At 39.6% G+C, this 15,450-nt stretch overlaps 1 protein-coding gene across 2 annotated transcripts in view; it reads right to left on the minus strand.

The window, feature by feature from the left end:
• Positions 1–15,324, minus strand: part of sec24a (SEC24 homolog A, COPII coat complex component) — a 35,309-nt gene extending 19,985 nt beyond the window's left edge. For both annotated transcript variants that reach the window (XM_082548311.1, XM_082548310.1), the window contains exons 1-2: positions 14,918–15,324; positions 11,423–12,046 (exon numbers count right to left, since the gene is read on the minus strand). In XM_082548311.1, the coding sequence (XP_082404437.1) occupies positions 11,423–12,046; positions 14,918–14,978 (685 nt within the window). In that variant the 5' untranslated portion in view covers positions 14,979–15,324. The remainder of the gene's footprint in view (positions 1–11,422; positions 12,047–14,917) is intronic.
• Between the last annotated feature and the right edge of the window lie 126 nt (positions 15,325–15,450).

The following is a 15,450-nucleotide window of genomic DNA, read 5'->3' on the forward strand; positions in this document are numbered from 1 at the left end:
TTATTGTGAATATTAATCATGCTGACCTCGCTCTGTACACCACGCAGCGAGGTCAGCATATCCACGATATCCTCAGCTCCACGAGTTAACACAAAGTTTCCCAGCTGACTATCTAACTGCCAACTATTCCAGAGACGTGAAAATATACAGCATAAAGAAAAGTGTAAGAGACTCAGCAGCAGATTAGAATAACAGTTATACATTTAATAAATCACCAAATGAATCCAAGAAACGAGCAAACCTGTTCCGACAATTTGAATTTGTATTCCCTCAGCTGCAGACTCGCTGCTGTTTAAATGTTTGAAAAGGAAGATTAGATATAAACAAACGTATAGTGGCCTCAGCAGGCTATTACTGAAATACACGTGCTATATCATAAACTATGATATAAATAGGGAGGTCCTATTAACATGTTTAGTCTTAAAGGACACCTTCCTGCCTTTAGTCTCATTCATGAGCAGTATTAGTTTTCTTCTAACATCCAGAAGTCTGCACCATGTGTTTCATAGTTTGTAACAAGCCTTTGACAGGTAAACATAACATGACCGAAAAAGCAAAAAAAAAAAGAGAGAGAGAGAGAGAGAGAGAGTGTTGAGATAAGAAGAGAAAATGCTCTCAATTATGGAGACAGACAAATGGTTCATTTATGTTTGATGTGTGTTTATTCCTCCCTAAATATCGTCGGTGAAGTTCGCCATGCACGTCAGATTTTCCTGCGCATTTTTATACCTCTGCCAACAGAGAGAGAGAAAAAAAATCACATTCTAACAGACAGCTGGTGCTTAGAACACAGTTGAATAACTATTAAAAAACAGATGATATTTAGATGATAGTTCAGTCTAACACATGTGCCAGTGAACCATTAAACGTCTGTGAAACTATGCAGTTATGAAACGTAACTTTAACCTCAGCCAAACCGATTTGCTCAGTTGTAAATAAAACAGCAAAGTAAACGTGACCCGACAGACAGAACCTGAGTGAATGAAGTCCAGCGTTTAACCACTGAGAGCTAAAACTCAGCTGAGGTTTGAAAGCTGTGTGCCGGTGATTGGACATCAGCCGCTGATAAAGCTGTTCGCCTATAAAGTGCTCTGTAAGGAAACGAGCTCCAGCAGCTCTGCGCTCGGGGAAAACACTATATTTACTTATCTTGTGCAGAAAAATGCGCTGACATTGCGTTATATCGAGCACCGGCTGCCCAGTTAAACTGTGACTATCACCAGGTAACTAGGCGTGTTTCTTGAATTAGCAGCAGGTGTTAAACAGCTGACAGATGAGGAGGAGGATGCATGCAGGTAAACTGAGGGTCTGTTGAGCTGATCGCTGGTTTCGTGAGAAAAATGTCAGCTCGTTCTTTATGTTACAGAAGCACAGAGACACAAGACCAGGCGGAAAGAGACGATCGTTCGGTGAGAATCTGCGAATACAACATGTGGAACACGGAGAGTGGAATACGTAAACAAACCGGTTAACGTAACCCCCTCGGTGCACTCTGCATGCTAATTGTTAGCAGAGCTAGTGAAATCTCTGAAAACATCTGAGCACTTTTGCAAACATGTTCTATGTTGACAACCTGACCAGACATACGTCGCGACATTCGCGGCTAAAACACTGTTAAAAGTGTAGCTGGTGACAGAAAAACTACACCACCACCATTGCTGCCTGTGATTTGATCTGCATTCTGGGATAACTGGCTGCCCCAAGTCTGCACAAGCAATCGATTATCTAGGATCGACCTGTTTTGACTTACTTTGCACGGCAACCAATCAAATGTTAGAGAAGCTGCATGGGCAGCGTTAACCCCGCCCCCTGAGTTTGATGGGTGAGGCTGACAGATAAAATTATTTCATGACGAGAGCCAGGCGTCAGGACTGCCAAAATGAAATAAATAAATATATCATTAAATAATTAATTAAATGTGTCAATAATTAATTAAATGTGTCAATAATTAATTAAAATGTGAAATACATAAATAATTAATTAAATGTGTCAATAATTAATTAATTAAATGTGTCAATAATTAATTAAAATGTGAAATACATAAATAATTAATTACATGTGTCATAACTATTTATTTAATTAATTAATTCCAATTTTAATTAATTATTGCCACATTTAATTAATTATTTAATGGTGTATTTAATTAATTCATTATGGCAGTCCTGGCGTTCCATAACTAAACACATTTTTTGGAAAGCTGAATTCAGTTTCACTAAACTCAGGCCTGATTACTGACAGACCTGTTGAAACAAGAAATCACTTAAATAGAACCTGTCTGACAAAGTGAAGCAGGCTAAAAGACCTCAAAAACAACACATCATGCCAAGGTCTGAACCTGAGAAAAAGTCACTGACAGTTACCAATCTGAAAAGGTTTACAAAGCCATTTCTAAGGCTTTGGGACTCTATTGAAGCCATTACGGTATATACAAATGGAGAAAACTTGGAAGATTGGTGAAGCTTCACAGGAGCAGCCGGCCTACCAAAATTATCCAAGAAAGCATAGAGAACACATCTAGGAGGTCACAAAAGAACCCAGAAGAACATTAAAGAATCACAGGCTTCATGTGTCTCTGTTGAGGCCAGAGATCATGATTCAACAATAATGAAGAGACTGGGCAAAAATTGTCATACCACTGGTAAAATATGGTGGTGGTAGTGGGATGGTCTGGGGCTGTTTTACTGCCTCAGAACCTGGAAGACTTGCTGTGGTATATGGAACCATGATTTCTGCTGTCTACTAAAGCATCCTGAAGGAGAATGTCCAGCCATCTGTTCGTGATCTCAAACTAAAGTGCACTCGGGTTCTGCAGCAGAATAATGATCCAAAACACACCAGCAAGTCCACTTCTGAATGACTTAAGAAAAACAAAATGAAGACTTTAGAGTGGCCTAGTCAAAGTCCTGACCTAAATCTGACTGAGATGCTGTGACATTAGGGGTGGGGGAAAAAATAGATACTGTGTAGTATCGTGATATTTTGTTTGCTAATAATGTATCGATACAGGGACAGCAAAAATCGATATTTTGTTACAAAAAAGGTTTTTTTGCTCAGAGCATGTTGATCCTTTTTCTGAGCAAGAATCCTGACATTCCTTCACTGTCCAAATGTGTTTAACTTTTTTTTGGCAGCAATAAACATGACAGTTTACTTATTTTAATTTAAGACATGTTTTATTTTAATTAAGTTTGAAACTTTTTTATTTAATGTAAATTTATATTTTGTTTTAATTTACTTTCAAATTCTTCAGTTGCTGAAGGGGCTGCATAGTTTTCATAAATTGCTTAGTTCAGAATAGCTATAATTGTACCAGATGGTTGCATTCAGTTAAGTTGGACTAGACTGTAATACAAACCGTTCAGTTTGTCAACAATAAAACTGACTGAAATGAGAGAAAGACTGAGTGCGAGACTTTGATATTAGATAAAATGAATATTGATAAAGTTTAACTTTATGTACAGAATCTGAATATTGCAAAATATATATATATTTTTTTAAAATCGCAATAATATCATATCGTGCGTTAAGTATTGTGATAATATCGTATCGTGGGATGTATGGTGATTCCCACCTCTATGTGACATGACCTTAAAAAGATGGTTCACGCTTGAAAACCCTCCAATGTGGCTGAATTATGGTAAATGGCCTGTATTTGTATAGCGCTTTTCTAGTCCCTAAGGACCCCAAAGCGCTTTACACAACCAGTTATTCACAGAGGCGCACTGACAGAGGCGAGGCTGCCGGACACTGGCGCCGGGCCCTCTGACCACCACCAGTAGGTAACGGGTGAAGTGTCTTGCCCAAGGACACAACAACCGAGACTGTTGTGGGATTATAATATTATTTTATGCCATGTTAGACCCCTAATTAAAGATTGTGAATTATTATGTAGTTTTAGTTTGCATTATTCTCCTGAATTAGAAGAAGGTGATAACTATTGCATTTGTTAAACTGATTTGCATTACATTAGACCGCTGATTTATTGTGAATGAATGATATTGTTATATGATGCATTATACTGCTGAGTTATAAGAAATACTGTTCGCAGAAAGTCATCGCCTTATTTGTCTGATTAGAAGAGAACAGAACATACTGGAGTTTTCTGCCCCATCTCAGCAGGAGCAGATAAACAGGGAGCCAAGGTCGTAGCTTAGGCGCTGTGTGAGAGAAAGAATGTGAATGTTTAGGCTTTTATGATTAGGTGGGGGCCACTAGAGGCTATAAGAGTTTGATCAATGCTCCACCATTTTGAGATCTGATGCTGTCTGCGTACGGTGTCCATCTCCCACGCGTGTGATCATTAAAATCATCGTTTGACTCAACCGGGCCGGACCAGTGTTGTTATTGTGGTTTTTCCTCTTGTATCCATCCCCAATATTTGAATCCGTAACAGTTTGGGGGCTCGTCCTGTGGTATTGGGGTGGAAGTTGGAGGTTTGGACGGTCCGAGGTTGTCGAACGGACAGGCACAAGCCAGTGGTCTGACGTGAGTGGGCATAAGCCGGCTTTTGTATAAGCCGGCTTATACAAAGGTAAGGCACTACCTGTTGAATCTATTTCCAAAGTGTGCCAAATTGGACATGATAAAATTAAAGTCTACTCACTGAAATTACTGGTAGAAGGCCTGTTTTGATTTTGATGAAAAAAATCTCATGAGAACTGAAGCTGAAGTAATGATAATGAAACGTTGAAAGTGACAGTACTGAGTATTTAAAGCAGTTGGACTGCTGATTGAAGTTAAAGCAGTTGGACTGCTGAGTGAATTTAGTTTGATAGGGAATTGGTCATTTTGTGGGTTAGAGTCCCATTGGTCAGACAGGTTGGACCTGGGTCAGTCATACACTTGTTTTGGGGTATTGACTGTTGTTTCAAAGTATTATAAATTATTATAGAACGGCGGTTGGACCGCTAAGAAACGCAGTGCTCAGAGGTAACGCTTGCCAAGGCCGGGGACGCCTAGGCCTTGTACTCTTTGAGGGATAGTCAGTTGGTCACTGTCACATTCAAAATGGAGATATGTAATAATAAACACTGGTCCCCATCTTTTGGGTGCTCTCTTGAAATAGTCAGCAATTTAAAAGTAGGGGCATGTGCTGAGAGGTGGTGCTGCACAAGAACAAGAGCAAAATAAAGAAAAATTATTGTGTTTAGCTTTGATAAATTCAAATTAAAATGTACCATTACACTCAGAGGATCAATATGAAATCAAATATATGCTAATTTTGTATGAAGTACATGGCTGATAACTGTTCTGTCCTGAGCATTTGTTTTTACAGCACCCACTTGACCACACCAACAGTTTCTCGCCACCAACAGGGGGTACTTGCAAAGAATAGGGAGGAATATCATCAAAACTGGGACAGGTAAGCCCCGAAGGGGGGTGATAACACCATAACTTTCACTTATGGTCAAATTCTCAAAATTTGACCCCAAACTAGAAAATTCTTCAAACATTTAGAGACAGAGTGGATAAACATAATGTCGCAAACCACATAAGGATGGAGCATTTGAATCGATAAGATGGTGAAATAACACGCAGTAAAATGTTGATCATGTTGATTCTGTTTATTCCAGTGTGCAGAGCAAGGCTATTATTATTAACGAAAACAAATGAAATAACGAAAACTAGAAGTGAAAAAACATTTTCGTTAACGGAAATAAAATAAAAACAAAAAAAGGAAAACTAACTAAAACTGTAATGAGTGTTCACAAAACTAACTAAAATTAACTGAATTTATAGCAAAATGTGTTTAGTTTCATTGATGTGTGCGTGTCCTACAATAGTCAAGGGTGAAAATGAAGTTTAGCTTCCAGATTTTTTCTTGCTGTCTCATTATGCCAGCAGGTGGCAAGTACGTTAGTCGAGTCGTCTGTGTTGCTGCTCCGTCCACGCGCAGAATCATGTCAGGAAAAGTCGGGAGAAAGCGTCAGAGTCCAATTTGGGATTACTTTGAATACGACTGTGTTTTGGATAAAGCAAGTGTCTTGTAGTGGAAAGAGACAAATTGAGGGGCAAATAAGGGACATTTCTAAAGGGAAAAAATCCCACAAACCTTAAAGTGCACTTGAAAAGTTCACACCAGAAAGCTAACCTAGCTTACCTTGAGAAGGTACGGGAGCACACTCAACCGTCATCCCCAGAAAACAGAAGCTAACCCCAGACAAGGCGGCGTGATGCATCCCGAGACAACAGGACTGGGATATCTACATGACTGTGTGAGTCAATTGCCTTCAAAAAGTTTATCAATTCATTTGAACCAAAATTACGAACACCCGGTGCTGCAAGAGTTAATAGTCTCAATACCCAAGGATAAGCACAAGAGCATGACTGATATGATGAAACTGGGATTTTGTTACACTTAATTATTGCAGACACAACTAAAACTATAACTGACACTAATCAAAACTAAACTGAAACTAAGGATTTTCAGAAAACAAAAACTAGACTAAACTAGCAAACAATTGGTAAAAACTAATTACAACTGATATAAAATTGAAAATCTGAAGTCGAAGCTAAATAAAAATAAAAACTAATGAAAATTGCAAAGCTATTAAAACCCTGGTGCAGAGACTGGCAAATCTGACCAGGAAATGTTATCAAATGGATTGTCGGAACAGTCAGCGTTAAAGTCACCTTTGACAGTCCAGACTAAGATGGCGTTGAACATCTTCAGGGCGGAAAAGGGTTGGTGTGACCAAGGTGTGGTTTGGCTTGTTGTATGTATATTTCAAGATCATATGGCTCTGGATGGACCAGTTACCAGGGCATGGAAGGAGGACAGACTCATTAAATGAGGAGAAGGAATTTCCTGCGATTGAAGATCCTCTGGGTGAGTGGTTGACTAAAAGCATGCATAAAATAAAAGCTATTTTTTGTTATTGATTGATAATTGGCCACATTTACAGCTGTATTGACTTGTTGTGGACGCAGTCTACTTCATGTTTAAGCACTCTAATTAACAGATTGAACATAGAGACATTAAAGGAAGAGTATGCAGCGCCACCCTGTCAGATGCCAGTCACGGTGGGGCTCAGTGATGAATCAGGTTAGCCGGATTCATAGCATGAATCAAGACAAAGATTCCCCTGCTGTGGTCAGTGAGGGAAAAGCAGGGGGAAATAAAATTTAAAAGAGGCATTCATAAACGTTTATGTGTCAAGTTTATTAACGGGATAAAAGGGGGTGTTTTACTGTTATTTTAGCATCAGCATTATTGTTACATCAGAATCATATAACAAACATTGCATTGATCATTTATTGAAGCTTTTGACATTATACTAACATTTGTGTTCCAGTGATTGTTATAACCTCAGGTTAATCTTCTATTTACAGGTGTCAGGATAATCATATGATCTTTCATTGCAGGTGTAACCATGATCATTTTTATACATATTGCAGTTTGTTGCTCATTATAGAGTTGTGCTCAAGTTAATAAGGGTTAAAAGCTACAGTCAACGCGATGTTTGGCTGATCTATGGACTGGAGTGACTTCGAGCATAGAAGGCCTCACGCGCTTACATAACACTGATATCATGTTTTTCTTGGCGATCTTTTATTCAGTTATATCTTTTGCTAAGTTTTAAGTAGTGGCAGTTAATTAAACGACATTCATTTAATATTACATACCTGATTCAGAGCATTACACACAGATCAACTTAACAATCTGCGAAACCTTGTAGCTGCAATATTGTGTCTCCATAAGGGACAGTTGGCTCCAGGAGATAAGTGGGAGTCAGTGCCTGTCCTCGAGAAGGAGAGAATGTTCCTTTGCTGTGTCAAAAGTAGTCAACAAGTTCATATTCCAGTGAAGTTCATATTAATGCAGGTTTTGTTTCTTGGAAATTCTGCAGACGCAGGCTCTGGGCGGAGCCAGGAGTTGAACAGATCTAACATGACAATTAAATTGGTTTCATTCCCTGGCACAGGCTGACAGGACTGGAGCAACGACACTGGATAGGAGAAGGTCTCATACTTTCTAAGATATGAGGTCACTAACCTTTTCTTTTAATTTTCTAGCTCCGTTGATTTGACACATGGGAACGTGTCAAAGAAGGGGGGAAGTTGAGTTTTAACATCAAACAAGGGTTATATGAACATCTTTATGACTTCATTTGTGTTTTAATAACTTAGGTATGGTAAAGCTTAAGCTAATAGTGACCCAAGAGGTTTCCGGACTTTTTTAGAGATCCAGTGAGAAGCATAAATCATTATTTCTATGTTTAAGCGTTAATCATTGAAATGAACTGAATAGCGTTTAGATGATAAAATGCTTGTGTTCATGAGAAGCTGAGTACCACACTGGAGAGGAAACCATGGGACAGTAGGCGGAAGCAAACACATGATTTTTGGGGGGGCAAATGTTAGGATTAAAAATGGCTAATTTGTTTTTGATGTCTTTTGTTAAAATGAGTGGTTTTAATAATTTTCAGACACACCTTGCAAATGTGCTTATAATGAGTTGGCACTCGGTCTTTTGAAGGTCATAAGCTTCGTTCGGCGTGATGGTCCAGACTGATAAAGTGTAGGAAATGCCTTGAGTGCAGAGGGCTAACAGCATTAACCCTTTAAGACCTACCATAGAACCAAGTCCGCCAGAGCTTATATCATATTTTTACATGCTGTGGAGCCATTTTTGGGAGCATTTCAAGTTGCTATACATCAATACAACCATTATAGCCCAGATTTTAATAATATGTATTCATTAAGTGCATAGTAATTACATAAATTGCAAAAAAGTGCAATAAACTACAAAAAAATTGAAAATCGTTTTTGCTTTTTTAACATATATTTGTAGTTAGAGAAATTTAAGAGGCTTATCCCTCAAAACTGTAAATACAAAAAAGTTGCACAAAATAGTTTCCCACCACAGGAAATTTATTTTGAGTGTCTTCATAGTTTTATTTTTGAAATACACCAATTTTTATACACTGCAGGAAAAACGAAAATAAATATTATACTGCAAATTTGCAAAAAAGCAGCATATGCATCAAAATAAACTATTTCCAGCAGTGCAATATGAGTCCTAAGCATCCCAGAAACGACACAGAAAGTCATAAAGTCAAAGATAACTTTTAAAAAGACGAGTATAGGCCCTGAGGCCCTGATAGTAAAAAAGACTACATTTCCGCGAAAATGACGTCACTTCCGGTTTCGGGCATGTAATGGCGGAAATGCAAAAGTTCGCGCTGACGTCTATTCCAACGTAGGAAGTGTTATGACCAGCTGATTGGATCGGTAAAGCGTGTTTCTGGAATATTATGTTTTTGTTCCTGCAAGCGCTTTTTATTCAGTTTTTGCAAAGCTTTATGTGCTGATGGCATAAGATGTAAGTACAACTCCTCCGGTTTCATATGCAAAAAAAATTTTTGCGCTAGCTTACGTGGTTGCAGTGCTACCGGGATTTAAAAATAGTTACGCAAAACAGAGCGTGCCCACTCCGATCGGCTGTAAAGGGTTAACCATGAAGGGGTTGGCGGAAATCCAGGAACACCAGACCAACGAGGTTCGAGAGGCTCTTGGGCAAAAGGGGGACACGTTCCTGTTCCTTTTTCTGGGGAATACACAGGACACACAGGACCCGAGGATACACAGATCGTTGTTTGAAATCGGGGCAGAATAATCCCCTGATCTGTGCAACGACTGAAGGGTTGTCTAACCCCTGAGGTTGAAGAAAGAAGAGCAGAGGATCACCCAACTGGAAGACACTGGTGGCTGCAGCAATAAAATAAAGGCTAAAAGCTCCTCGGACAGAGGTTCTAGTCTGAGTACGTCTGAAGGGTATAAGGTAGCACCAAAATAAAGCTGTGGAAGAACTGGGGAGTGTCATCTGTACCTGCTACTGTTGTAATAATAGTTTTTCTTGCATCTGAACTGCGCAAACACAGAGGTCATCTCACATATGGTTCGCCCAACAGGGGGACAAAGGGCCTCAGGGGGAAGAAGAAATGAACCCGGCCACACTGGATTACAGGGTGTAGGTGAGCTCTTTATTCTAAAGAGCTCAACAGGGGGAGTGTGAGATTATAATATTATTTTATGCCATGTTAGACACCTAATTAAAGATTGTGAATTATTACGTAGTTTTAGTTTGAATTATTCTCCTGAATTAGAAGAAGGTGATAACTGATGCATTATACTGCTGAGTTATAAGAAATACTGTTCGCAGAAAGTCATCGCCTTATTTGTCTGATTAGAAGAGAACAGAACATACTGGAGTTTTCTGCCCCATCTCAGCAGGAGCAGTTAAACAGGGAGCCAAGGTCGTAGCTTAGGCGCCGTGTGAGAGAAAGCATGTGAATGTTTAGGCTTTTATGACTAGGTGGGGGCCACTAGAGGCTATAAGAGTTTGATCAATGCTCCACCATTTTGAGATCTGATGCTGTCTGCGTACGGTGTCCATCTCCCACGCGTGTGATCATTAAAATCATCGTTTGACTCAACCCGGCCGGACCAGTGTTGTTATTGTGGTTTTTCCTCTTGTATCCATCCCCAATATTTGAATCCGTAACACTGTCCAAGCCGGGGCTCGAACCGGCAACCTTCTGATTACAAGGCGAACTCCAAACTCTTGAGCCACGATCGCCCCGAATTACAACAATTCTGTAAGAACAAGCGGCCAAAATTCTTTCACAGCACTTTAAAGGACTAACTGCCAGTTATTGCAAACACTTGATTGCAGTTTTTGCTACTAAGGGTGGCCCAACCAGTTATTAGGTTTAGGGGGGTAATCGCTTTAACTTTTTTTTTTTTTTTTACTCTTTTTAATAACAAACACCTTCATTTAATAAATGCATTTTATGTTTACTTGTGTTACCTTTACATGAAAGTGTGACAAACATACAAAAGAACAGGAAATCAGGAAGAGTGCAAACACTTTTTCACACCACTGTATATGCCCTTTCCAATAACATAACAAATAATACCATATGTATTTGGTTACATGAAATAACAGTAACAATTAGTTCCATCGTAAGGACAGACTCCAGCTATAGGTGGAGAAAGGCCTTGTTATGCTCTTTATCCTCATGAGTTTAGCTTTCCACTTGTGGCAGCTGGTTAGAGTGGCACTCTACCAGCAGATTTCCACACCAGAGCAAGGACTATAGGGCAAGAGGCTCAAGACGGCTCAAGTATAAAAGGCACAAGAGACAAGAGCAAGTTAACCAACTCACTTGTAGGAAAACATGGAAAAACTGGACGCAAAGGACTATAGGTCAATAGCACCTGAACATTCGAAATAAGACTGATGGGATTGTCAATTTATATATTAATCTTAATGTTGTTTTGGATGAAAACAACACTGTGAAATAATTTGCAAGAAAAAATTATGTCTTTGTCAGTTTGTCCAGGTTTCCCAGCCACGTAAAGTCTATGTGTGGGGAAACACTGAGTATCTCTTTGTTATATGCCTTGATGTACTTACCTGGCTGTGTATAGCCGTGCAGAGAGGTGGGAGGCATTCCTGGGCCCGGGGGTTGGGTAGTGCTGTAAGACATGTTGGGAGGTGGTGGTAGTGGTGCTGCTGAGCTGTAAGATGCTGATGATGGCAGTGATGGCCCTGCTAAGGTTGCAGCTGGATTTACATGATTTGCCACAGGGCCCATTGGAGGCGCACTAATGGAGGTTGCTGGCCCCAGTGGTGGTGTAGGTGTGTTGTACTGCCATGCTGGAGTCATGGGCTGCTGAGGGTTGGGGTAGTAGCTACTAGAAGACACAGAAGGAGGAGGTGGTGTTGCCTGTGCAGGAGGCATTGGCACCCTAGGACCAGGACTGGGGCTGGCAGACTGAGGAGGGGTATGTGATGGATGACCTCCCATTGGAGGCCTGGGCAACAGTGGCTGGCCTGCAGAAGATGGGTAGGAGGTGGGTGGTGGGCCTGGCTGATATGAGCTAACTGGGGGAATAGGCTGGTATAGCCCAGCTGGGTAAAGTCCAGGGCCAGGGGGTGCAGGAGCTTTGGCCTGCACTGGATTGTATGGTGGTTGATTAGTCATCCCATAACTAACCCCTGGTAGCTGCTGGAGGGCAACAGGATTCTGTGATGGACCTGGAGACCAGAGGAGGATAAATACAGACATGTTAATACATTTTTCTCACAGTTTCCTCTTTGAGTAATTAAAATCAGACATGAAAATCATTTAATTCTCTGGTTAATTTTATGTCAATTTTATTTTTTTTATAAAAACTCTTATTTCAATCCCATTGTTTAGGGGAAAAGATCTGCCTGACTACTCGCCAACATTTCACAATGGCTGCAGCTCTTTAAATAACAGTATTGTCATGTAGGATAAGAGTTATATCTGAAATTTAGCCTTAGGTTCAAAAGCAGTAAAGCCTTTAGCGTTACAGAGAGATGTAACCAGCAATGTTATAGATTTCAAGCTAGGGGCTATTTTTTGTGATTCAAGTGCATTTTAATTAAGGCAATCCACTTGCTTTAAATGTTTTTATATGAAAAACAGATGGCACAGTGCTGGCAGTGAAAACTACACGGATGCATCAAATGACCAATGAGCCGACAGCCCAGAGGAGTAATCTCTTTACTTGGATTTAATTTGTTGTGATTTTCCCTCAGTGACAGTGGGTTTCAGGCTTACTTACTGAACACAGCAGTGATAAAAGCTGACACCTGTGCACCATTAAAATGCTGTGTTTACTGTGCAGATACTAGGCTAAAAATGTAACACAAACATCTCAGTTTCAAGAGTGTCAAACATTAATAACAATAGGCGATGTAAGATCTTGTTATGAACAGGAAACAGTTGTCAAATTCTAAATAGTTATAAGGAAGAAGGAAGGAAAGCAGGACAAAAACTACCAAGAATGATCTAATCAGCACACTTTAATTTGCAGCATCAATGTGATGCCATTTGTGGCCAAAACGATTATGTAATGCAAGCAGTTTCACTACTATGCATTTATTCCTTTACTTTATAACTGACAGCAGAGCTAAGTCAGCAGAGTGAAAAGGGATTAGAAAACTTTTCTCAACATGCAAAGATAGATGACGGAACATAATCCAGTAATCTATGCCCTTTCTAAGAGCAGGGAAATTCTAAGAAAATCAGAAATCATAAAGTGCCGAGTGTGATATCAGACCTTTCACTCCAGTAAAAAAACAAAAAGCATCTAATGGTAAAACAAGAAAAACTTCACTTACAGAGTAGGAAAATACAACCCATGTGAATCTAGACTTGAGGGTGTAAATATGCATTACAATGATTAAGATAATGAAAGCAGCTCTAAAGACCACTTTATGACAGCAAGTTCAAATAGTGAGGCTGTTAATGTACTGGCGCTGTTTAACTCCAAACACAAAACTAATAATTTCAGTTTAAATGGGAGAATGCCCATGGGTAAGTGCTGTAATGAAATTATTACTAAATTGTCTTCAGAAGTTCAACCCTGTGCTGCCAGAAATACTAATACTCAAGACAAGAAAATGAACCAAAGATACAGAGACAGCGCAGACTGTCAGCTTTAACTTGAATACTAGTAAGGCAGTCAGGAAAGCCTTTTGAGTCTAGTCCACTGCAACTTCTGGCTTTAACAAAAACTGGGTATATGATAATGATACCGAATAAAATATAAATCAGTCAAGAAAAAAACCCAACAACAACAAAACACACACACACACAAAAACCACACCCTCACCTATGAGCATATGCAGGGGCTTGTAATGGACAGTTTCCTTATAACTGCCTTTAGTCTTTATACACGAAGCTTAGCATTATAATATGACATTTCTGTCCATTCATAAGTGATGGGAATTACACCTGATATATGGAAACATTTTTTAAACAAAGATCCATATTCACACATTAACATTTCATTTGCATAAAGATAACCCAGGATAACAAATATTATTCAAGTCATGCCACCCAGCTTTATTGATGTGCTTGATGGGTTTTTTTCTTGTTGGTAATTGGCATTGTTTATTTTCCACTGCTGTATTTTTAACTGAACTGCAATTAGAAAAAAGAAAAAAGAAAGGAAAAAAACAATGCTATATTAAAATGACCAAAATCACGTGTACTCATTTACAACTTTTGAATTGGAGCTGAGGTATTATGACCTAGGGATGCTGTTGTCTGCACAGAACAAGAAAGTTATTTCAAGTGCAGACTAATTTGATTGTGAAATATCAGTACTCCACTGGAAAACCATAAAAAGATATGAATAACCTGAAATTAAGACATTTATCTGTTTCAGGCTGCTTTGCTTTAACATATTTGGATGGTCCCCAACGTGCCACATGTACAGAAAAACGCAGGACGCAGACAAGCCAGAGCTTTTAAGCCAGCTGAAAATCCGTATTGCACAACAGTGAAAGAACTAGTAAACAAGCAAATGTATTTATTCACTGCCACTAAAACTACATCGGGAGTTTAAAAAAAAAAAAGGAAGGGAAAAAAGGTTCAGACAAATCCAGCAGCATGAAAGGAAAAAAACAATTACTTTTCAAGTTATCAACGAGCTCGCATTATATCTACGTATATTATATTATGTTGTGTGGAGAAAGGTCGGACAATTGAACACCTGTCTCTATAATTTTATGGTGCCTGATGAGTCCTATAATCAACCTGTTGGGCTGCCACCTCGACAAGGGAAAAGTAGCAAACATTCAAACACTAACTAAATGTGTATGTATAGCGTAACTTAAAGAAAGAAACTATTTTGGTCACGTTAAGTCATCATGGTAGCATAGATCAAGATTAACCTCAGCTCTACACCTGACAGGTCGCCCCTACTTAGCTACCTATCGTTACAGTGTTACTAAGCAAGTCAGTTAGCTAACAACTAGCATCAGACACAAGATCCAAGAAGTGCCGCTAGTGCTCGTTTGTGACTACCGAAAAGCCAGTTAGCGGTTAGCTACTTCGCGTTGAAGTAAATATATTTAATAAAAGTTACTCACCATTTGCGTATGTTTGCCCTGTCCCAGTCCCATTCTGAGAATTGAACCCCGCAGTTGACATCTTGAAACAGACACCAGGATCTAATTTAGAGGTGCTTGGTTGGCGAAAAGCTAGCTACGACTTTAGCTGGCTAACTAGCTGGCTAACTAGCTGGCTGACAGTCGCGGGTAACGTTTAAACCTGTAGCTCTGACGGCGCGTAGCCTGCTCAAAGCGTCGTCCGCGGCGACGTCTCCTATTATCTCAAAAAAAAAGTTGATTAGGTGACTTGTTGACGATTACAAGCCCATCGCCATTATCAAAAAACCCGTTCGGCTATCTACGGGTGAGTAACGATGGGCCTGGTCAGAGTAATCGTGTCAGACACTTCTCCCCTTTCACCGGAAGCTGGGATCACCCAGCAGGATCAACGTAGAAACTGTCGGGCATGCGCAGTATTTACACGTGGCATTTCCTCCGGTGCACAGGATTTTCCAGTGTACTAGAAACATCATCGAGTTCATGGACAATCACTGTGCATTTTTTGAGAAGCT

The sequence above is a fragment of the Aulonocara stuartgranti genome (genome assembly GCF_965226115.1).
Source record: "Aulonocara stuartgranti genome assembly, chromosome: 10".
In the NCBI taxonomy this organism is placed as follows: domain Eukaryota; kingdom Metazoa; phylum Chordata; class Actinopteri; order Cichliformes; family Cichlidae; genus Aulonocara; species Aulonocara stuartgranti.